This window comes from Centropristis striata, chromosome 20 (assembly GCF_030273125.1).
Source record: "Centropristis striata isolate RG_2023a ecotype Rhode Island chromosome 20, C.striata_1.0, whole genome shotgun sequence".
Lineage (NCBI taxonomy): Eukaryota > Metazoa > Chordata > Actinopteri > Perciformes > Serranidae > Centropristis > Centropristis striata.
Window position 1 is genome coordinate 21,868,605 of NC_081536.1, and position 25,875 is coordinate 21,894,479.

General features: G+C 42.4%; 1 protein-coding gene across 1 annotated transcript in view; it reads right to left on the reverse strand.

Moving 5' to 3' along the window:
• Positions 1 to 25,875, reverse strand: part of meis1b (Meis homeobox 1 b) — an 81,852-nt gene that overhangs the window by 7,324 nt on the left and 48,653 nt on the right. Inside the window, exons 9-12 of the mRNA XM_059358971.1 lie at positions 18,780 to 18,856; positions 4,017 to 4,075; positions 1,975 to 2,064; positions 991 to 1,088 (exon numbers count right to left, since the gene is read on the reverse strand). Coding sequence (XP_059214954.1) covers positions 1,030 to 1,088; positions 1,975 to 2,064; positions 4,017 to 4,075; positions 18,780 to 18,856 — 285 coding nt within the window. The 3' untranslated portion in view covers positions 991 to 1,029. The remainder of the gene's footprint in view (positions 1 to 990; positions 1,089 to 1,974; positions 2,065 to 4,016; positions 4,076 to 18,779; positions 18,857 to 25,875) is intronic.

The window sequence follows — 25,875 nt, forward strand, 5'->3', positions numbered from 1 at the left end:
TTAATGTGGCTCATGCATCAACAGCAACCCGGCAGATTTATGACACTTAAGGGGCGCTCACTTGTCTCCCTCTCCTTGCACCAGTGACGACTGCTTACATTTTTGCCAATCAGTCTGTTGCCATGGCAACGTCCTACCTGCCCCCCCACCCAGTCCCCCACCCCATCTCACCACCCGCCCCCCCCGTCCCGACCCATCTCCGCCTTCTTTCCCTCTCATCACCCCTCTACTCCTCTCTCTCCTCTTTGCCCCATTCTCTTCATATTAATATTTATACCAAATTATTTTCAATCGTTTTTAAAATTTTGCAATTTTCCAATAATCCAAACATATTTGTATCATTAATTGCTATTTATGTATTGTATATAAGTACATATACACATGTTCAAACTGTGTTTTTATGCCTCCTCTCTCTTTATTTTTTTGTTTATAATCCTGAATGCCTTCTCCTCTTTCCTCTCCTCCCTGATATGAAGGTTGTTTGGTCCTGTAGCTGTTGGATATGTGAGAGAGCGAAGCAGCTAAACACACACACACACACACATTACATACACAAAGAAGTTACAAGGTCATGATCAAAGGCTCTTATCACCAGACCGAGGGTTGGGACAGTTGGAGAGAGAGAGTAACAGAGAAAAATCAGCCTGGGAGGAAAAAGAGCGTGTTCGTAACAAAAAACATACAAATGAAGTATTCCCAAATGGGTAACTTTGTAGAATAACCATTTGCAAAACAAGGACTTAGCAATTTAAACTCCCATAACTGAAATGTAATTATTTTGTAGTAAACTGGAACAAATTGTCAGAGATCCCATTTCTCTGAATTGCAGCCTAAAAGCAGTTTCACATCTCCTGATCTGCAGTAAGTGAATGTTGTACTGTATATCTGAGTATGAGACCCCCATTCAAAATGTTGTCGACACGTCTCAGCTGATCTGGAAAGTCAAATAAATCAGTAAGGGTAAGTCGGTGTGAGTCAGTGTGTACTTACATCCCCCTTTGTGTTGCGATTGGTCGGACTGGGGCGGGGCTACATGTAGTGCCACTGACCTTCCATGCCCATGTTCATGCCCATACCACCCATTGCTCCTGAGAAACACAGAGGGAGAGAAATTTAATGCAAAACCAAAGTAAAAGGCATAATCTGTCTATGTAATCTAAATAAAGTTATCTAGGTTACAGTTTATTTAAAGAGACAGCTAATGTTTATGCTTTCATTAAGTTTTTGCAACCGAGCATGACCAGGAAAATGTTTGCAGACGAAAAGGGAAAACACTGAGGTAAATACCAGAGATGGTTTTTCTGTGAAACTAACTTGACAGACAACATAGCAGAGAAGCACACTGGCTTAAATCTGGCAGGGCGAGGTGTGGTGAAGGGGGGTGGGGGGGTTAAGTAGCCTGACAGTTTATCCAAACCTGCTGACTTTGAGTGGAGGGTGAGATAGGGTTAGAGACTTGAGAGAATCCCAGAAAACAGGGGATAGAGGAGGAGGAGAGGAGCTTAAGGACAAACTCTGGGATTAGACCTGATGGCGTGAGAGAGAGGGACTGAGAGCAAGGGAGTGGGAGTGAGGAAGGAGATGGTTGTGTAATGTGATTGACCACACCTGTTCTGGTTTGTGTGTCGAAGGAGGGGGAGGTAGCAGTGTATACAGTATGTGTGTCTGTGCAGTGTGTATCTTTATCGCTGTGTTTGAGGGTGCACATACTGCACAGCTTACACTAAAACCAGCACACAGCGACCATATAGTTTCCTCTAAGAGCTTGTGTGTGAGAAAAAACATGAGTTGAGGAGTGTGCTGGTAGAATAAACCACCAACATGGCAGATACTGGATGACACCTATAGAGAAAAAAGGGCAAGGAAAAGGAGGGCAAAGGCATGAAAATGAGATGACAGTGAGGAAAGAAAGGAGGAAGATAGGACGAGCGAGAGAGGAAAGAAAGGGACAGACACGCAGAGAGAAAGCATTACCAGGTGGTCTGATTCCCATGTGCTGCTGGCCGTCCATGACGAAGCCCCCCATCGGCTGGCCATCTGGATTGTAGGGAGCTCCTTGACTTACTATGGATGGAGGAGGAGACAGAGGAAGGGAGGGTTAGAGGGATTGTAGGGAGGGGACGGAGTGGTCAATTAGTGCTTTTAATTAAGGCTCAGTGGCCGAAGCGGGATCATCTGTTGGCCGGTGCACGCACAGGGAGCCGCCGTTGTGTTTCAACGTCATTCTGCTCCGTGTCTGTCCAGCCGGCTCTCCACTGTAAGCCCCTGGTAGACTTTAATGCGTCTAAATGCTCTAATAGGGATTGGACTGAGAGAGTTCAACACACACTACGGTTCACTAAGGTGAGATTTTGGCCATCTGGAAGAAATGACAACTGTTTACAGAATGACTGATTGAAAACCAATAAAACATGATTGCAAGACTGGAGTCCTTGTGTAGACACTGTCTGACAGCGTCATACATGTATATTACTTGTTTCAGCTCATCAAAACTATTTAAAGTTACAATATATCCTCATACAACAACTGTCTGAGGACAGAGCATAATTGCTGTCTTAAATGTGGTTAACATTATGTAACTGAACTTTTGGTTAAGTTTAGGGGGAAAATATTATGGTTTGGGTTAAAATAACATCAGTACATAACTATGTAATGCAGATAAGTAGGTAATGTAGAAAGTGACAGTTCAGCACTGCATGGAAGTTGCATACCAGACTTACAATTACAATGTTGACTTTTGATTTCACACAGGACACAAACAGCAGTCTGCTCGGTCAAAGTATACAAATTCTGGTGCACTTATAGTTACTTTTTGTAAGTGTAAGTACAAACAGTGAATGAATACAGCCTGAATGTTTACACTGAAGGAAATATTCCAACCCAGGATTCCCATGTTTTTTTTATTTTTATAAAACAATGTTGCTAATGTCTGAAACCAAAGTCTCTTTCTATCTATATAACACTTATCATGACTAGTTATTTAGGGGGGGAAATGGCACTTTTGCAGTTATATTTAATTGTGACTCTTATCGATGTATGATTATACACATCAAAAGAAGAAAATGAGTCCCAGGCTGAAGCTCTGATCAGTTTTCATTTGTGTCAACAATAAGTCATTCTTACTGAGTGGCCTCAGAATCTGCTCCTACCTAAAATGCTTTATCTAATAAATACTGCCTATAACTGAGCAGCAGCTCAGTGAAACCTGATAGGGTTCCTATTTTTTGCTCGCCTCCATTGTTCTGCTCTCATAGAAATCCACTTACCTTCGATTCAGGCTGTTTGGGGGTCAGTCAAGCAAAAGCAAGAACTCGGCCCCACTGAATGCCTTTGAACTTTACTGCGCCCCTAATGCCACCCTGACCTCTGACCCCTATTACAGGTAATAAAGTTTACGGCAGTCCAAACCAAGCCATGCACCAGGGGGACCGCTCACTCCCCTCGCTCCCTAAAACAGCCGCAAATAGGGTTGAGGGGGGGGTTTGAGGGGTTTAAAGGAGTGAGAGGGGGGTGGGTGAAAACAGGTCTGGAGCCAAAAAGCCAAACAACGGTCACCCAAAAAAAGAAACGGGTGTAGTTCTCTTCATGTTTTGGTTTGAACCGAGGAGGAAGGGTTGAGTGTTTTTTTTCCTTTGCCTGGTTGGCAAGGGCGGGAGGAAGGGGTTAAGAGCAAACTTTACTGAGAACACAGCTAGTTTTGTTTATGGGCAAGAAAAATAAATCCACGCGTCGTTAACTCATTTAAAGCCAAATTATGATATTTTACAATTAATAAATACTTTCTCACCCCAAATGGCACGTCAAAGTTGATTAATGGTTGCTGTTAATGTTGTAATGTTTTGGTTCTTAATTTTAGTGGTCAGTCACGGCAGTGAAGGGGAAAGCCCCTGGAGGTTTTGGACATTCCAGGATGGGGGTATCAGTCCTGTATTTACCAGCTGAGGGGCCTCCGGGTGCATGGAGTGTGGATGGCTTTCGCCTACGGGACTTGAATACAGTAACTATAGGAGACTTGCCTGCACGGTTTGACTGGTCAATCATGGGCTGGACTATTCTCCTCCTGGCATTGATGAACCTGAAGAAGATAAAGAGCAGGGATGGATAGAAGGAGAGAGGAGGGAAGAGAAGGGACAAAGAAACAGAAACACAGTCAGTGTATTTCTCAAAACAAGATCAGGCAAAATTGCTGACTAAGACCTTGAAAATCTTGGCACACAGCACAAAAACAAAAACATTGCCAAACCAGCCTCTTTCTCTTAGCTAACCACAACAGTGATATAGAGAAATTATTCTCCCCTAAGCAACCCTGAGCCCCGGTAAAGCCTCAATAGAGTCGCAGCAAAAGTCACATCTTAACAGCGTTACTAACTGAAGCAGTTGTCTTTCAAAACGCAGAAGTCCAAGACTTGTATAAACTTGCACAGCCTCAGCTTATACACAGTCACATCGGCCTGAACACTGGGGTCTTTGTGGGGCGAGGCTTAAGCGGGATTTTCTCTCTGCCTGTTTGAAACATGTCGACCCATCTTGCTTTGTTGGGGATGTTCCACCTCACAACGAGCTGAGATTGCTGACTGTTTAACACACTTGGCTCAGAGTGTGGCAGTGTAGGAAGTGTTGCTGACAGAAACATGTCATGTTGCCACTGGTGAGAGGCATTGTTTTGGGTGATACCCTGTTAAGACAGGTGACCATGTGTTTCTCTCTGACAGCAGGAGCTTTTTTTAGTTACTGTGCGTGTGTGTGTGTGTGTGTTTTCACAGGAGCAGGATTCGGTATAGACAAACCCCTTTACCCCATGACCTCCAATAAAAGCACACGGTCAGAACATTTATTGTGCACACACACCGTTACTCATATTTAAATCTCTCATTTTCAACTCCACACACAAACACACTCTCCCTCTCTCTTAATCTCTCCCTCTCTTCTACATCCATTCAGACATTCACGCCCTCGCACACACTCACACAGTCAGCGCTCTGGCCTTGCTCAGCCTAACCCCTTGTGAAATGACCCTTTGACCTGTAATGACCCCAAGGAGAGAGGGCTCTTGGGGCTTCTGACTTGATTTATGTGTTCCTGCTGTTGCCCCACCGGACACTTCTATTTCATCTCTGAAAGGGGGAGCATTAGCCAAACTTTAAGGAAACAATAGTCTTGCAGGACTTCTGAAGCTGGAAAAAAAGAGCATTTAAAAGGTCTAAAGAAAGGAGAGGAGGAGGAGCAGAAACAAAAGGACACTAGCTGGTGCATCTGTTTGACCCCTAATAAGTGAATGGCTTTATATCTCTTTAATATTCCTTCTCTAACTGCTTTATGGTGCTCCTCCTGTTTTTTTCCAGCCCGTTATCTATCCCGTATCACCTTCTCCAGACAGAGCTGCAGGGTAATGACGAGACAGAGAGTGGCAGAGACAGATAGCAAAAGAAAGGGAGATTTGCAACCTAATTGTTCCCCTGCATTGTTTTTATATAATTGCTCTCTTAAATCTTGTATGCCGCTTTGGAAAAATTGTTAATTTTTGACAGCAGTGCTGTCTGTGAGGTGAAATGATCGGAGTAAAAGTGAGAAGAAAAGCCACAGGGATTTTATCAGCTTTTGAGCTTGACCTATTCGTTACAATATGTTGAATTGGAATTTGGAGGAAGAGAGATAGAAAGAGTTAGGGAGGAATGCAAGAATGCACTGACATGGCAGAGCACCATCAAATGAGGGAACGTCTGGAGTTTTATCACCAACACCCCCTCCCTCCCTTCCTCCCTCGCTACCCTGTTTTGCTGGGGGAGATATGGGAGGAGGAGCGAGGGATAGAGGGCAAGGAGGGTTGAGGAGGCCTGAGCATTCCTTTAACTCTCCTCTCCTCTCTTCTCCTCTGCATTCCCTTTATAGAAGGACGAGGTCATCTCGAGGCCAGCATTGGCTAACTGTTGACCTCTCCTTCTCTTCACCTCCTTCCTCTTGTCCTTCGCTGATGTCTCCTCACCTCAGTACTTCCTCCCTCACGCTTTTCTTTCCTCCTTCCTCTTTATTTCTCGCCTGCAAAACGTGGTTCCTTCAACCTCAAAAATACACTGATGCAACAAAGGAGGTTTTCTGGCAATAGGTGTGCACCTCGTAGGAAGGCCGGCATTTGTTCCTGGTACAATAGGGCTCAGGGAGGAATTTAATAGAGTTGTAACTTGATGTGACCTCCTAGAAATATGGCACCGGTGCTTATTTACTCTGAGGATTAAATAGACCATGTATCATTGAAGTAACAATCCTTCTATCACTGCTACTAGACCTACAAGTGCTGCTCCGAAAAGAACAACTACAGTGCCTCTCATACCTCCCTCTCTGTCCCCCTCTGTATCTGTTTCCTTCTCCTGCTCGCTCCCTCCTTATCATTCCTTCCCTGTATGGTGGAAACTGGCGGTCCACCTCCCAGCAACGAACTCACACTCTGACCCACCAAGCCCCCTCCTCCTCGCAAAAACTCTCGCCGGTTTCCTGTCCCTGTCGTCCCCATATCTGAGGCCAGATGCACCATGGGGGCTGGAACAAAGGATAAAATGCCTCTCATAATAGCAGCCAGGGGAACGGAGCGATGGAGAGCGGGAGAATGGGAGGGAAGGAGGAGTGAGAGAGTGGGAAAAAAAGGCAAGGGGCTCTGGTCTGCAAACCAGACACTCTTGCTGTGACCGTTAATAAGCTGACAGAGAGAAAGACTGTGAGAGAGGGAGAGGTAGGGGTGAAGGAGAGGGAAGGGGGGTATCAAGAGAGAGGAAATAAGACAGGGAAAAGACTTAGAGAGAGATAAAAACTGATGGAAAGACAGGGAGGAAAGAGAGAAAGGGAGAGGAGAGAAAAGCGGAGCTGCTCTATTAGGGGGAGTGAGGCTTCACCTTTGCACGACCCCTGGGTGCTATAGGGCCAGTGTTTATGGCCTGTTCATTCCCCTGCCTCCCATCACAACACAATGAGCTGCACTATTCAGCTCCGCTCAGTGCAACAATAGCTGGGCTATTTTGGCGTGACACACCACTGGTGGTACGCCTAAAGTTGGGCGAAAAACACCAAAAGACAAGCAGGAGGAAGGAAAATTCTTTGAAATAAAATTTGGCCTTGTAAAGTTCAGGGGAATCCAAGCACGAGTTTGAGTCCCACCATGGGCACACATGCTTGACATGCACCCTTAGTACAGTGGATCAAACGGCCATGTGTTATGCCACAACTGAAGGCTCTTAAAAGTCACATAAGGAAACTGGGTGAAATGTATTCTTTATTGTTCTGCCTCCAATCTATTTCTCCTTTTTAGATTACTAATGTCTGGATTAATCCTCCCGCCCCTCTCCCTCCTTCTCTGGAAAGAGTGGAACTGATTGCGACGGCGTCTGCCAAGCCCTTGCTAATGTCCTATTCTCATTACACCCGAGACACACACACATATACACCGACACACTGAGCCGAGGCAGCCGCACACAGGTGTACACGAAGCACACGTGAAATGCCCAATTAAAAGCAAGAAATTGTCTTTTTCATCAGCTGCCTTTGTTGCGTGACCAATTAGGGGATAATTTAATAACGAGCAGTGGAAAGATGCAGATTGGATATACAAAAGGTTACTCTGCGAGCTCGTTGATTTAAATTCATGTGGAGTTCTCAATTTCTGCGCCACACATACTCACACACACATCTCCTGAGTCTACCACCAATATTATATTAGTAATATGAGACACACAAAAACACACACATGTACACATACACATATACTGTACGTACACGTCTTCTGCACTCACTACCAATATTACATTAGTAATCTGAGAGAACGTGCACACATACACTGGCCTGCACACACCTCACATTTAGCTGGATATTCCAGCATTACACACACACACACACACACACGCATCAGGACATGGCGGTGGATTTCAGTGCACGCCAACAGAGGTTTACATGCATATTCAAATCTGAGAGCCGCTTAAAATAACTGTGTAACCACACACTCTTTCTAGCTGCCAATCAATATGATTTAAAAGCACTAAAAAGAAAGCAAGCTCTGGCGGGTAGAATCATGTAGCTTATCATCAGGTTGTCACTGCGCGGCTAGCATCGATTGTCTGCTGCTCAACCACAATTAACGCCTAGCCCATATATCCTTCCTACTCGCCAGTTAACACACACACACACATACACACATGTTCCTGCAAACTAAAACACTCTTCTATTATTTTATCTGAATTGTTTCTTTGGAAATAACTTTTTTCACCAATCCTGTTTCTATTAAAGTGATTTCTATGCAAATAGGTTCCACATTACATAATTTAAAAGCAAAATGTTCACAGAATCAGTCTGTTTACCCAAACAAATACAGATATTGGTCATAAATCACGAGATGAGCATTAATACATTTTGGAGGGAACAAAACCACTCTACACTCCATTCCCATTCTTATGTCACACCTTGTCTCCCTGCAGAACTTTACTATCAGGTCCTATGTCCCAGCACATCTCCATCTTCTTAAGTAATTAGTAATTTTATTAGTGCTCACACATTCTCTTATCCACAGCAGGGGGTCGGCAGTGCGTTTGTGCGCAAGTACCTGCACACAGTATGTGTCTATATATGAACGTGAGCGTACTGCATGTGGGTGTGTGAGGGAATTACAGTTATGAGTTTCTCCCCTTGTTCTCCTGAGTTGACGAGTTAACTCATAAATCACCTCCTTCTCTTTTCTCCACATAGCTCCCTCCCTCCCTCTCCTCTTCGGTGTCGTTCTCAGGTCAGATGCTTGGATTAGATGATTCAGATTAGTTTAAATAAACTGATGCAGCTGCTTGCAGAACTCTATTTGCATTAGACGCAATCCACAAACATCATCGGTTTTGCTTTTACTTTATTCCACTGCATTTGAACAATTGTGTTTGGGCCAATACTGCTTAAACAACTTGGACAGTATTCCAAAACACTGAAGAGTGTATTTACATTTACAAGCATTGTTGTGACACTTCTTGGTACTCAGATAACTATATTAGGCTATGCATGTAAGCCTTTTCACGAGGGAAAATAACCTTTTTTTATATGTATGTTTCTATATCTTTGCAATGACTGAGATGTAGATAAAACGATTTAGAGCAGTGGTTTCAAATGTTAAAGGAACCTGAACCCCTTGAACGCAGGGAGGAATTATAAGCTTTGAGATTGTGCAAAAAGGATGCAACTATCCATGAGTAATTCATGCCTAATATTGTGCAAAGAGACTATTGTCCTACATTTTATCTGTGCAGCTTTCAACACGTACAGACACCTACATGCATAAGCAGAGTTACAAATGCACTCAAGGCACTCATTCTACATGTGCTTACTTGTCAATGAGTAGCATCATTCTCACTGTTTCCCCCAAAGCTGCTCAAACTGATCAAACAGCTACATGTTGCACATCCATAACACTCCTGCACACAAACATGCACCCTTCCCATGATCCTCTCTGCTTCTCCTTACATAGCAAAGAAGCTGTGTGCATTAGCTCTGTTGAGAAGGTGTGGTGCCTTACTTATTATCTTGGGGTTAGCTGCACTGTGACAGACATAAACACACATGCATGTCCGCACATGCAGAGGAACAATATGAAACACACACATATTTGACAAGTAAGGTTGAAGTTGGGTCATTTGACCAAGTCATGTGACTGCTAGTCTGTTATTAGACAGGAGGCCTGTGTTTTGAGTCAGCAATGCATATGAGTCTTTATTGGCAGGCAAATAGTTCCTGAACCAAATGCATGCAAAGCTATGTGCACAGACGCACCCACTGATCAGTACATGCTGCTCTGCTGATCCAGCTCCTAATAACATGAGGTGGATTAGCTGGATCCAGTGCCACATATGGAGGGGAACATAAGAAAACAGTGTGAAATTTAAAAGGAGCTTTAGAGTGAGAGCAGCCAAGGGGTCACTTAATCCCCATTACTGCACACACATAAAATACACATATGTAAGCACACACACACACACACAGTCCCTGTTGCTCCACTACCCAAGAGCCCAGTGTCCATTAACAGAGCCATGAATCTACCACTAAAGCTGGTTTTACAGAGTGGAGCGACAGGCTGGGTAACGACACACACACACACACACACACACACACACTCTGACACACACTGACACACACACACACACGCACACAAACTGGAGAAGAGCTTGGTGTGTGTGTGTGTGTGTGTGTGTGTGTGTTTGGTGTGTATGTGTGTGTCCATGACAACCAGGTGCCTCTCAGAGTTATGGAGAGGAAATGTTGGGTACTTGAAAAACATACATGAACTCATTGGCTCTGACTGGGCTGCCTTTGCAACATTCACTGACTTCTAAATAGGACTTGCCAAAAGGCAAAACATAAACAAAGAGAGAGAGAGAGAGAGAGAGGGGCGAGAAATAGAGACGGAGGGAAAAAAGTTCAGAATAAAAGAGACAAAGAGTAGGATAAAACAAAGAACTAAAGGCAGAGAAGAAGAAAAAGACATCATAAGGGAGTGTGTAGCTGTCACATGTGACCTCCGTCGCTCCCTTTATCTCTGTTCCTGCTTCCCTTCACACACATTCAGACTGTCTTGGATGCAGTCAGCCAGTCATCCATCAATGCCAGAGAGAGGGTATGGCTTGGAGCCTGGCTTTACCCAGAAAAAACATGGCTGTCCTGTGCTGCCCACTCCACAAACACAACATTGGACAGAGTCTGTGTCCTTTAGCCTTTGGGCTTGGATGGAAATGTATATCTGTCTGTGTCTGTGTGCAAGTAACTGTCTGTTATGCAGCTCTGCACTATGTATTTGCATTACATACATACAGTGTGTGTTTTCCTTCAACATGCACACAAATAAAAATACACACTTAGCCACCAAGAGGAAAAAAAGCCCTCTCTCACACATACACACACAGATGACCAGTGTCACGCAGAGCCAGTATTGCTGACAGGGCTTGCGGTGGGGACTGCTGCAAACACACAGTGGTTGACCTAAATCCCCCCATACTGCCCGTGTCATATCCTGTCTCTGCGCGTGTCACTTCCCCCCGCTGGCTCACAGCAGCCATCGCTATGGGGATCCCTTTAACTGCCCAGAAACTAGCAAAGGCAGTTTTAGCCAGTTGACATCCACAGTCAGCAAACACGAAAGGAGTGGAAGTGAGGATAAAAGGGTAACATTTTGAGAAGCAAAAAAAACCCACGGGATAATGTCAGAAAGTGGTCCTTTTTTTAACAGATTTACATGCTTACATATGAAAATGATCTTGTTATAAAAAGCAAATTACATCAGTATATCTATATACATCTGATTTCAAGGATAAATCAATTCTTAAAAAGCCTCCAAAACATCTCTAAAACATGAAGTTACAAGCAAATACTTTTATCAATTTTAGAAGACCTTTCATTATGGTGAATATATCTAACTTTTTTAAATTAGGTTAATCTTATGATGGCTTACAATTGCTACCATAGACTGTATAAATAATGGACGACTTGTCTACACTTCCTCCCACTGAGCAAGAGTACAGCCAAAATATCCAGTATAGGTTTGCTGCCTTCTTGTACTGGTGACATCATTTAAGTCTTAGCAGTACTGAGCTGAACTATCGAATTCCCGCCCAAAAAACCTGCCTGACCCAATCAGAGCACAATGTGAGCTGTCAATCATGATGTTACACCCCCATTTTATTGCATTAAACAGCAATTTAAAACCAAAATGACAAACATTTTGGGGGAAAATGTATTTGAGTTGTACTTTGAGTTTTTAGTTTGGCTCATGCACCATCTGCTAACATGGAGAGGCTGTGCTTTACGACCTAAACTACAGCTAGGCACGAGGGTGCGATCTGTTGTTTTGGTTTCAATTTTGGGGAGCTGTCAGGCCGTCCACCTTTATGCACAGTCCATGATTGTGTGTTAGTGCCAGCAGCCTCATCATTTTATGCTCTGTCTACAAATCCTTTACATAGAACTATCAATTATCTTAATTGCATGAAATCAATGTCAGTCTTCTGCCCGTTAATTGTAGGAGAAGGTGTCCTATTTTTCCTAGATATTTAATTTTGACACAAAACACTCACTCCGTGTCCCCGCTGATTCCCTTCACAACAGCGTTTGATCAACACAAGAAAACATCAGTGCGAGAACAACAACTGACTGATGGCGGCGAGCGCGACAGCGGCCATGTGTGTTTCAACACAGACCCTGGCATTCACGTTCTGCCGCCTTTCATGTTTCGGACCCCCCTCCACTACTACAAAAGAAGGTTGAAAAGCAAAGAAGAGGAGTGGGGAGAAAAGAGGAGGGAATAAAAAAGACAGAGAGAGAGGCGAATGAAGAGAAATGCAGGTTTGGCCTCGGGCAGTGTGCTGTGATGTAAGAGAAACAGAGAGAGTGAGAGGAAGAAAAGGGGAGGAAGGGGGAGGAGAGATGGTGTTCAGTTCAGTGTGTCTTTGCACATGGACACCTATATACGTATAAGCGCACACACACAGGCACACACACATTCCTGTTGACACAATACAGTAAAGACAGGGTCTTGTCTACACAGATTCCACTAAAAAACTATTGGTGGCAACAGACTTCAGACGAAAATATTGTTTTTGAAATGATTTTCACATTTAAGTCTGTGTTGAAATCTGAGGGTGAGGTCATATCTAGTGAAACGTGTGTGTTCATGTGTGTGTGTATGTGGTATTTGCCATAATGTCAGGGAGTTTCAGGCTGAAGCAACCTGACAGAGCTGCAGTGTATGAAACAGGCTTTAGGGCATGGACTGAAACTGGGCCTGCTAATTCCAAAACACACACACACACGCACACACACATGAACACACACACCTCACAAGTATTTCTGTGAACAAGTTCCAGCATCTCTCTCTCTCCAGCCTGACAACATACTGAACCATGTAAATCATCTCACTCTACCTGTTTGACGCGCTCTCATTGTTTAAAGGATCATACTGGTGTATTACAACTTGGGTCTTATTTTCTGTAGTTTTGGCCGTATTTTCTATTAAGTTGCGATATCTAAAAGTAACCAAAATAATATCTGAGACCTGGTGATATGTAATGGCAACATCTTACACTTTTACAGTTAGAAGGTTGTATACAAGCCAGATTTTCTTAAAGCTTCAAATTAACCAGTAGTGGAAGATGTACTCAAAATATTTTTACTTTAGTAAAATAAGCAATAGAACTTGAGTAAAAGTAAAAAAAAAATATTAGTTTCAAAATGTACATAAAGTATCAAAATAACTCATTTCTGAATAAAATACATTATATAAGTATAGTTATTAATACATTGTTCATCACCACAATGTGGCAGCTGGTAAAGTTGGAGTTAATTTTAATTACTGTACGCACGGTTGTTTGATATGTAATAATTAGAATCTAAAACAATATTTTGTATTAATATTATAAAAAGTAACTAAAGCTAATTAATAAATGTATCGAAGTAAAAAGTACAATATTTACTTCTCGAATGGAGTGGAGTAGAAGTATGAAGTAGCATAAAATGGAAACACTCAAGGAAAGTATAAGGAGGTCAGAATTGTACTTGAGTAAATGTACTTATTTACTTTCCACCACTATTTAACTGGTGGTAGTGAGTGCAAAGAACATTGGTAACAATTCCTCGCTGCATTGGGAAACTGTGCACATGCATCTACAGCAGGTACAGTAGGTCAGAGCTGACAAAGAGGGTTCTGCTCTGTAAACTTTAAGGAATATTTACAGCAGACTGTTTGTGGAATGATTTCACTGCACACCTTTATAGTCTTTTCAAAACATTTGGCTAACCTGGCACTTTGGCATTCTCAGAACAGTACAATGTTATTTCAACTGCCAAAAAACTCTGGCCAAACTTGAGAAATAAGACCCCAGATGTAATAAAGCAGAATGATCTTTTAAATTCGAAACAGTATGCTTTATTAGAATCAACATTGCATGTACGAATTAAAAAAAAACATTCTTTCATTCCATGTTTGCATGTTCTGTTTTTCTTTACCTTGCTCCACATCTCTTTCCTCCCCCACTCACTTGCTCGCCTTAGCCTTCCCTCACTTCTTCCTCTCCTCGTCCTTTCAGAAACCCGATAAGCGGCATATATGTACGTGCCACGCCGCTTCTTTCTAAGTAGCCCCAACGTCCGTCCACTCTTCCCTCTTAAATACTACCTCTCTCTCTCCCTCCCTCGCTCTCTCCCGGTCCATGCTTTTAAGACGTTCGTAAAAGGAGGTCTTATTGACAAAACAATCGCTCGGTGAGGCTTAAACACTGCCTTTAAAGGGGCATTATTAAATTGCAGGCAGGAAGGGGAGGGGCAGCCAACAAGGGAAACCTGATGACCTCCCCATCGATTTTTACATCACCGGAGCGTTAGGAGAACTTAGCAGAGAGATACTGACTGTAGCCGGAGAGAGAGAAAGTAGAGAGAGAGAGAGACATTTTATATGTTACGCTTTGAGCTTTTAGCTGCTGCCCATTCAGACTCGTTTACAATGTGTGAGTAGGTAAAGGCTTGCATTGTCCAAGGAAACTGTTAGAATAAACTAATCTTTCTGAGGATTCTTAGCCTCTGTGTCTGAACCTGACAGTATTGGTTCGCTTCACAACAGGATTTTCTTGCTTTTTGTTTTGTTTTTTGGCTGCACAGCATAATGAGATGTTAATTAAATCTATTGCAATGATATAATCCTTCATGTCTTCAAAACGTATTCAAAAATATAAAAATGGAGAAGTTAAATACTGGCTTTCCTTTTTGTATTTAAATCATTACTTGGGATTTAACAGAATCATTTTTTCTTATATCACTATGTTTGATGAACATTAATCCATTACGATAGCTCTGGTGAAACTGCATGCCTGTGTGTATATATTAAAGGAGACATATCATGAAAAACTCACTTTCTCAGTGCTTGTGTTTGGGTGTCTGGAGTGCCTACCAAGCCCAAAACTGTGAAACATGACTACCCAATCAGGTTTTTGTGTGCTGCCAGGATCAGAAAACATTGAATTTACAAGCCGTTCATATTTGGCTCCCCTTTCTATGCAACATGCTGGCTCATTTGAATATAACAGCCTCACGTCTTCTCCCGCCGCTTGAGCACATTGGAGATATAGCTTTCTGATAGAAAGCTGCAAAAGTAAGTTTAGTATAAGTAGTATAAAGAGTGACAAAGTACATGCATGGAGGAAGTTGTGGTTAATGAATGGGTTAAACACAATACTTCCACTCAGGAGACAAGGGTTTGTTACCAATTTGAGACAAAAAATAAATACATTTAAAAATTTAAACTTTTAAGATTTAGAAGACTTTTTTAGGCTACAAAACCACTTGGTTGGGTTTAGGTAAAATAGACCCTTTTGAACATTAAAGCATATAAACATGCACTAGAAACCGAAGTATGAACCTAAAGTAATTGAGTAAAGTGTGTATTAGTTTTTGTCATGGGATTACTTATGTGAATGTGTGTGTGTCTGCTACACCCACACTCTGTGTAAAGACGTTACAGGCCTAGAAAGTCTGTGTGTGACTTTGCATTTTCCTGTGTATATACTGTATAGGCTACTATGTATGGGCATGGTGAAGTATTTGCATTTGCTGTGTACAGGATGTTAAGTTCTTAGTATATGATGTTGCTGTGTAAATGTGCACATGCATTACCACACACACACACACACACACACACACACACACACACACACACACTTTCTTCATTCAAATTGAGATTCCCTGGTGCAGCGTCTTTCTGCCAATAATTCATGAGTGATCTGCGCCCCTTGCTGGCCTTTAGCATTTTTATTTAATCTGCTGAGCCCTACCGCGTGCTCACTCATCAATAATACACACCGACATGTGTGTTAACACATCTATGCTGAGAGAGAGAGAGAGAGAGAGAGAGAGAGAGAGAGAGAGAGAGAGAGAGAGAGAGAGAGGTGGGTATATATATGTGAAGGAAAGCACATTGCACATGTGTATAAAGAGATTGTGTGCGTGTGTTTGTGTGTGAGAGAGAGAAAGGAAGAGAAGAGAGCGTGATTGTGCTGTTCATGTGAACATGTGACAGGGTTGCACTCTGGGTTTTATTTGTCAGTTGTACATGACTTTGCATTGTCAGGTCTCCCCCTGTTGGGACAAGTGACCTGAATGACCCGTGGTTCATCTGCGGCCATTGGACATGAATCCAGTGGCGACGGCCGGCGTATGACCGTGAAACATGCTCCCACTAAGTGTTTTATGCTTCCTGAAGTCCTCTTTGGCTTCATGTCACAGTTGTAGACCTGATTTGGTTCAAGTGAATGCATTAGAAAATGTGTGTGTGTAACTGTGAGAGAATATATACATACACGCGTTTGTTAATGTGTGCAAGCTTGTGTTCATCAACAGCACTGACAAACAGAATCACAGCTAGGGAAATTGACTTCACCAAATCAGTGGGTCAGGAGGTAACATCACTGGGGGTTGCTATGGAGACACCCAATGACGGGGCTTCCCAACCAACCAGTGCAACAACACGCCTGCGAAATGGCAGTTCCCCTAACGTAACCTCTCTCTCTGATTGTCTCTCCATTTATCATTTTTCTTCTCTGCTATCCCTATTTTTCTTTCCTTTATCACCATCTCTTCTTCTTCTCTTCATTTTCTCCTTCTCTCTATATTTTCTGTCTTTTATCTCTCCGTCACCCCATCCTTACACTTTATTGTTTTCCTACTCAATCAGCCTTCCATGCTTCAATGTACTGCTCGCTCGCTCGAACAACCGTGCATGGAAATATGCCTCTGGACAAGCCTACACACACACACACACACACACGCACACACACTTGTATACAACAAAATGTGAGGGGGCAGCGGGATCCCAGCATGCAGGGTTTAACAGCTAATACCCCTTAGATTAACCACCCCCGGTTCCCCTCTCTTACACACACACATACACACACAGAACATCTTCCACAAACCAAGATTAACCTCCCACGATTTACACAGTGTGTGTTGGTCATGCACAAATACACACACACACACACACACACACACGCACACGCACACCTTCAGGGTGTGTTGCTTCCCCCTACCAATAAAAAACAACAAACAGAATGAGAGCACACAGTCAGCCTTAAGTGACCAAGCTACTGTTCATGTGACTGTCTGTCTGTCTGACGCACACACACACACACACACACACACACACACACACACACACACACACACACACACACAAACACACACACACAACTTGGCTTTATCTCAGCTGTAAGAATTGATCCCCCATGGATTTCAGAGGGGTCACGTGATTTGATAACCTCTACAGGATTCCCTCTGGTCAGGAGGCCTTTCTCTGCCAGAGTGTGTGTGCATGTGCACATTATTTCTGGCCCGGTATAAAATGAATTCTCCATAGACTGATACACCATACCCTAATCTAACGTCTGTCTGTCTCTGAGGTCTCAGATTGAACAATGGCTGGGAATAATGTTAACATCATTAGACTGCTGGTAATGGGGATTTATCATGTCTCATCTCTTTCTCTCCCTCTCTCCTTATCTTTCTCTCTTTCTCTTCATCTATTTTTCACTCCATCTTGCTCTTTAACTCTCTCTCTGTCTCTCCTCATTCTTCTGCCGCTCTTTGCCTCTCTGCAGTCTCCGCTTTCAAGCCCGTACCTTGCAACTAACTGATACTTTCAAGGATTATTTTAAGGGCCGCTCAGATCAAACACCCTCCGCCTGGACCCTGCCTCAGTTACCCAGACTCCAGCCCCTTTAATTAGACATGGCTAATAACACTAAGCAAGTGCTGATAGCCATCTCTCTGATAAGACTAGCCGCACAAGGACATAGGGCCCCTTTCTACCTTTTACAGCGCTACCTAAGGTTAAAACGGCTAGTTAGCAGCCTTATTTTATGGCACCGGCCAGTCACGCTTGTGCCCAATTAACAGGCTAGTTGGCACTTACACAGCATTAATTTGTAAAGGCAGGGCAGCAATCAGGCTGTGCACATCTAAGCTAGGCTCCTTGCTAACAAGGACAACTTAAAATGCTAAATCAAAAACGAAAAAGTACTAAAAATGAATGCGTAAAATGAAACATGGTCAGTGGAGACCCAATAAAATGATTTGGATGTGGATAATGAGCAGCTTCTGCTTTAATGTAATACAAAAAGTAACTTGATGTTTTTCTTAATTTAAGTTTAGAGTTTTCCTGTCTTTTTAAATGTCATTTAGAGTACAAATCTGTCATTATCATTTGTTGAATTAGTGTGCTTCAAGGACAATACAGTACACAAACTGGGAATAAATTCTAAATGAGACGTTCTCCGACTGATTAAAACAAATGTTAATCGTTGTGAAAGGTGCTACAAAAAGCCACACACACAAAAATAAGTCAGTCAAAGTAAAACCTGTAATTAGTCTCAGAGCTACCACTTTTTCAGTAATCATTCTTGTATGACTGGAAAAACATCCAATAAAATCATCCAACTTGCATGTTGGATGATTTTATTGGATGTTTTTAGATGGTAGTTTGACTCTTAATTAACATGGACGCTCATGTTTGGGCTGAGTTGGGCTGTTGGTTTGGAAAATCACTCCAGGCCATATCTCTTTAGACGGATTGATCTAGGTGAGGATGATTCGGTAAGTGGTGTGTGCGTTTCTGTGTGTGCGTAGGATGAAAATAGGGGTGGAGTGCAGGCATTAATTCCGATCATTAAGAACTCGGATAGCCTCGGGGTACAAACCCCTGAAATCGACTGCATGTAAACTCTGAAATGACTTACCAGTTGTTCACTTGTAGGATGGTGAGGCCTGTGTCTTGCGCCAGTTGTTTCTTCTGTTCTTCTGACGGGTAGGGATGCTGCAGGAGAGAAAGATGCCATGTATGAGAAAAGGCTGACCACAAATTGTTTAATGAAGCTACTTGTTGAGAAAAAGGGTTTGATCTGCCTTTTAGTGAAATAAGAGTTCTTGTAGGGCACAGGTTACACACACACACACACACACACAGACACATGAAATGATAATGCATAATGAGAGGTAGAAAATGAGACGTGTGCTCATGCTCATTGGTGCGTAGGTGTCAGTATGTGCCTGTGTGTGTGTGTGTGTATCTGGATGTATACTGTAAGTGTGTGTGTGCGTTAACGTGCCTCTCTCCCCCCGATCATTAATGGAATATGAAATCTTGTAATTAATGGCAGCCAAAAAGGCAAGCCAATTAGAAAGTTAAGTGAAGTGGAGAACCAGCTCTGGTAATTAGGGAGCCTCTTACACAAATATATTCGCGTCGACGGCCCCCCTTTCACCCTGCTGCATATGTAATCAGTGAGCGGGGAATATGTAACGTTAACCTGATGGAATACAGACAAGAGAATGTAAAAACTCTCGTCTTTATTGCTGCTGTTTGCCTTTATCATTATTGCAGTTGGTACAATAACATGACTGTTAAGTTTGCCACTTTGCTGTAATTGTTTTCGCATTTTAACTGCACTGATTGAAAACTGTCGGCATGGAAAGGCTTCTAGGTTTCATCATTTTGAGTACCAGCTTAATAAAACAGGGTCGGTTATTCCCTTGAAATCACACAGTCCTATTTCAGCAAGTCATATAATCTAATTTTAAGTCTTTTAGATCTTAAATATAAAAGTATCTGCCAGTGAGAAGGTGGAACAATGTTACATTTCTCTAATGTAAATCAATTTTCACACAGAGATAATTAAACTTTCATTTTATATTGTCTTAACTTTAATCAAGCTGCATCACCTTGATATTAAAGGTGATCATTTATAGGGGGCATTTAGCCTGGCATCGCCAGACTCATTTGCAAATGCTTATTAGTCTGAAACCCCTCAGTTCAGTTTGATTGTCAAGAGGGCATTATTGATGAGTGCAGACCAAAAAGCCTCTGAATAGACAACAACCAGCAAGAAAACGTGACACCCAAGCAATTGTTTGTAGTTCAAACAAGAAATTTTGTACTGATACAAGATATTTATTCACCTTGTTCTGAGATTATTAGACATGAAAATCAACCCAAACTAACTTCAAACTGAGTGTTTAAATACAACTAACTACTTAATACTACTGCCTTCACTGCCAGCTGAGAACAGTTAAAGTTGGCTGAGCCACCTGTTTAAATATATAGAATGAATAAATTGGATAAATGTGAACTCGGGGAGTGTGTTGATTTATATTAGAGTAGGGGGGGTATCACAGTTGCACGGAGCCTTGTTCGTGGAGGACAATGTGCTGTTCATGACCGAGACAAGACATGGACTGTGCTGAACACCATAGGCAGGCCATAAAAGAGGAAGAGAGGAGGGAGGAGCAGGGGGGCGGGGGGAGAGAGTAGATTGTTGAAGGGATAGCACTAACTGGAAACTATATATATACTGTATGAAAATGCTATGTATACATTTAGGGAAAAAAATGTCAAAAAATGCCAACATGGGGTGTGAATTACCAGTGACTTTGTCACAAAAATTACTTCATTAGCTCATTTTATTATGTTTTCTGTTTTCTGTGAGGCAAAACATATTACATTTTTATAATTGTATTTTTTATGTATATATTTTACTTTACTAAATCCATAACATCAATACCAAAACTTGTAAATAAAAATGGCAAATCCACAACAAAACGAGGGAGCGGCTGTATGTGTGTTCAGGCTGTTTCCACTTCCAACACGAAATATTTTTTTAACAACAATGTCCATTTATTTGAATGATAGGAAGCGGCCACCCTGACAGAAACCCTGAAATTGATCCGGTTATTTTTCCACGTCATGGTGACCAACAATAGGCACCACACATATGACTGCAGAAATATCTAGTATGTCTAACAAGAACAAACACACTTAATAGTCAATCAGACGTGTAAAATCAGTGCGGCGCCAGCGTTTTCATTTTTCCATTACAGTTTTTTTCAGCATAATGAGCAGGATTGTGTTTAATGCTGGGACAACCCAGCAGAGAGAGAGGAGAGGGTGATTTTTTCCCAGCCTTCCCCTGTCCATGTGATTGGTTGTGGGGAATGGGAACACAAGGAGGCTAATTTCATGCGCTAAGTTATAATTGCATTGTCGCCTCTGGCCAAATTTGTGTCCACTTCTTTTCTGTAACCATTTCTGTGTGCCCTTATGAGTGCGTGTGCGTGTGAACAGTCCGCCCATTCACATACTCTTTGTGTGTGTGTGTGTGTGTGTGTGTGTGTGTGTGTCTGTGTGTGTGTGTCTGTGTCTGTGTCTGTGTGTGTGTGTGCATACTGTAGAGTGATCAGATAATATCAGAATTAGAAGTGTAAATCTGGGACACCGCTTGCCTGACCGCGTGTTCAAAAAGTGAGAAAACATCATTCTTTAGAGTTTGTCATCTGATGTTTTGACGCATTTGACCGCTTTACATATAGACTACACACACACACACACACACACACATGCGCTGCGGACATAGTGAAGCTAATCATGTGAATAATGTGTCTTTTAAGTCTTTCTTCTCAACCAACAAAGCTGATTGAACATGAAAAGATCAATGTGTCCATTCTATGTGTTGTAGATCAGTAGAAGCAGGAGTGTCTGCCTCGTGATATCGGGGGGCTGCGGCCATGCCAGGGGACACAGTGCAGCACAAATACACCCTGTTTCACTGCTTCACTCCCTCCAGCTTCCCAGCACACGAACGCAGGCCGACAGATATACACAAGTAGTCATACACAGACAGACACGCAATCTCAGACAGCAGCAGTGGGAGGAAAATGTCCTTTGGTTGCATGAGTGTGCTCCAAGTATAACAGAGGATATTTAATCGAGTACATAAGTACACTGATTAATGGTTAAAGAAAAACTACCCAACTGCAAATAACACTGGTTAAATAAGCTCCACCTACAATATGGAAATGCTGTTTACACGTTAATGCAGCACACTGTGCTTGAAGGCCAATTTTTACTAAGATAAAAATGTGAGCGCATGACTTTTACTTGTTATTGAGTGCCTTTTACGTCGTGGTTTTACTATTTTTAACAAAGGATCCGAAAACTTCTTCCACCACTGCATCCTCCCCCTAATACAACCTCCTACATGTGCTACATATGCCAGAGTTTTCACGTGTGAAATAGCACACACTTAATGGGAGCGTTACCAGGAAGAGACTGCTCGAAAGCCAGTACATCAAAACTGTTTTTGTCCTCCTTTTTTTTCCTAAACCGCCAAATTAGCTCCTATCTGTCAAAACACTGTGATTTAGTTTCTCGCTCTGCAACAAGTCGCCCAGTTTTAATATTGTCTGTGAGTGATTCTGGTGTCTTAACGGCCTTTGGCAGTGGTTCAGCGGGGAGAGAGAGAGAGAGAGAGAGAGAGGGAGAGAGAGAGAGAGGTAGAGAGACAGAGAGAGGGAGAGAGAGAGAGAGAGAGAGAGAGAGAGAGAGAGAGAGGATCTTTAGTGAGCAAAGCAATAACATGTTCTTTAAAAGAGCAGATGGAAAGTTTCTGCGCATCCTTCCCTCCCTTCCCTCTTCCCTCCGCCTATCTTAATGATATGTCTTCTCCAAATATACAACTCCTTTCATGAGAATTTCCACCCTGCTCTCTGCTGGCCTGTGAGCATGTGGGTGCCATGAGGTGTGTGTGTGTGTGTGTGTGTACTCTTCTCCTTTTCTGTGTGTCTTATCAATCCAAGTGTGTGTGAGTACATCCATGGGTATGTCTGTGGCGTGTATCCATTTGAGTCACAGATTTTGCTTGCGTGTGTTCATATTAATAAGTTAAACTTTGTGCGTTTGTTCTCATTTGAACCACTGAGCTTACAGATTCAGCTGTGTCTGGTCATTGTGTGTGTGTGTGTGGGTGGGGGGGTGGGGTGAGTAACAGAGCATCAGTAACATCCCCTCCCTGTCTGACCGTCTTCCTCTATGACCCCCTCAGACAAGAACAAGAGAGGGACAGATAGACGAGGAGAAGGAGGGAAGAGAGGAAGAAGGAGGCAGAGGAGGAGGCATGGAAATGGATATCTGGAGCCCAAGGGGTTTAAGAAAGAGATAAGAGCATAAATATTCTGCAGGACCCCTCTTTACTCCCCCTGTCCCGTGTCTCACCCAGGAGAAAACTATTCTCAGCAGGCCGGAAGAAAAAAGGTCAACCATTACAGTACCAGGGATATAAATATAGTACTTACATTACTTGATTTGATAACTTACTTGAAATAGAGCTTCATCAACAGCAGATGATAATAAAGCTCTGTGGAATACACAGTGTTGAAGTAAGATTTTACTTTATTACATTAAAAAAGTCTTGAGAAAGAACAAATCTAACTGTAAAAGTCTTACACTTTTGAAGTTACCTGACCCAAACTTTAAACTTGATTCTGATTGTTTCTTGTTTCTGCTTTTCCATTTATGTTTGAGAAACCTGAAGCTAGAGTGGCTCAAAATACGGGAGCAGCTATTTCCTTGGTACCATACTCAGGGTCACTTTGAAAAGGACACAAGTCTATTTTTTAGTCCGAACCCTTGACCTTTACAGGACAAACTGGCCACACAATATCTCCCTTATTCTTATTTTTGTGACTTGTAAACTGTATAAAGCGACACCTCAGTCTCTCAGTAGCAATAAGAGAAGGAAGGAAAAGAAGGAGAGAGTCTGAGTCACCCTTTTGTCAGGGATTCTCCACTTTACCACGAGGGGAGGTCTATTTCAGAAATGTCTTTTATCTTGCTGCTGTTCTTCCTTCTCTTCATCTCGCTTCCTCAGCAAAACCCATTCCCTATTCCCTATTCTCCTATTCTCTCTCCCTGGCTTGGTCTTCCACTCACTGCTCCAAATACTTTGACTTTTTACTTTTAATTTGGCTTTGGCTCAAAAATAAGGTATCCACCCTTTAAAAGTGACATAAATATTGACAAAATGCAATGAGGAAGATGGTAAAATTCAACCTTTACATGTTGTTCTGTTTTGGCATCTGAATGCTGATGCTAGATTTGTTGCCTAAGTAATAAATGTCAAATAACTTGGTGCAAATATTTAAAAATATATATTCTGTGTTTTAAATGATGACATTTTGCTTCTACATCTCCTTTGTAATGTGCATGATTAAATATTTTTTAACCAATTCACTGCAGCAACAGTCCTCTCAGTCCTGTTCCTTCTTTAGCCATTAACATTACAGTGTTATCGTTGCATATATTTCTATTTAAAGCCGCTCTTCCCAAGCCTCTGTGCATCCCATTAAAAAGGCTTGACACGCCACATTAGCTTTTATAAAACTGCAACCATGAAACAGGATGGAGGGAGGAATGAGAGAGAGGAAAATCATATGTTGTCACAGTCATGTGACGTGCCTCAAAAAGAGGCCATGACACTGCACAATCTGTGGATAACAGACGAGGGTCAACAGTATTTTGAGTAAGCTTACTTTACCACCAGATGGTTGGGGTTTGCCACAAGGCACAAGGATGCTAGAAAATGCAATGAATCATAGTAAACAACTTGTTAATGTGAAACAAGTGTATTCATCTGTATCAGTAAGTTACTTTTTGTTTTGTTTTGTTTTTCTAGCAAAAGAAGCTCATCTGCCCCGACACAATGAACCTCAAGACTGAAAACATTGAGCAGGTTACAGCAAACACATGCTGTAACCTGCTCGATGTATGCACGTTATGCACGGTTATTGACTTGCATGTGAAAGTTGAGGTAAAAGTGAAAAGCCTCGACTTGGCCAGGTCTGTTCCCTGCACTGTTCCCAGGTCAAATCACTGCAGAAACCGAGCTGCCCATCAGGAATGCCTGACGGCTAATCCGGGGGCCTTTTTGGCTAGAAGGGCATCAGAGTATCATACCAAACTGTCCTGCACACACGTACACACACACTCATGAACACATGGTTTACTGGAAGTGCAGCCTTGCTGCTGCCAGACACATATGAGATTACCTTAAATATTTGGGGAGGCAAGCACATTGTTATGCTAACAACAAATGCCCAGAACCCTGAGCACAAGCAGACTTTAAAACAAACGTTCCAATCCAAGCCTGTTGTATCTCATACAACAAGCTTCCAATTTCCAAAATTTCTTGCTCATTCAGTGGAAGTTTCATCCTCTGTGTGTGTGTTCACGCTGCGCTGTGAGAGCTACGCCATTTCAAATTCCTTTCTGTGTAGGTGGCATCGACTGACATCCCTTTGACTTCATTAGGGAGCAGGGACCCAGCAACAAAGCTGGCTCTGGGAGAAAGGGGGGATTAAAGAAAAAAAGAAAAGAGAGTGCGAGCGAACAAAACAACAACAGAAAAAAACAAAGCACCCCTAACCTAATTTCCTCTGATTCGGGCTGCTCCGATGCAAAATAACAAAACAGAGCAAAAGCAGATCTTTTGAGAGACTCAAAATGAACCGACTACAGGAAGAGAGTTTCACAGTGCCCTCTGCAAAGTCTGCGCAAAATAAACGCCCCCCATCTCAGTATTGTAAAACGCAAAAAAAAGCAGAAACAGCCTCTTTCATGGTGTTGGACGACGGTGAAGTCAAAGCTTGTACAATGAATTATTCATCACCGCTGTTTTTTTGTTTTGTTTTGTTAGAAACCCCGATACATGCACCAGAAATTGCGATGAAACCCCCATTCAAACTGTTTTTGTTATCAAATCACTCGATCTCTTCTAAAGATAAAGATATTCAAGAAAAAAACAGATGTTCTTGGGCTTTTCATTCATTAATGAGCATTTTCCCTCTCAAAAACAGCTTTTGTTGATTTAGTGGAATCTCGCAGCACTCTTGCCTATGGGAACGAGATAAATCTAGTTAGCTGGTGAGGCAAAGGGTGAAAAGTATGTCATTAAAGCTCTGGTACAAAGTGGATTAGACAATGTACAGCATTAGCATCTTCTTCAC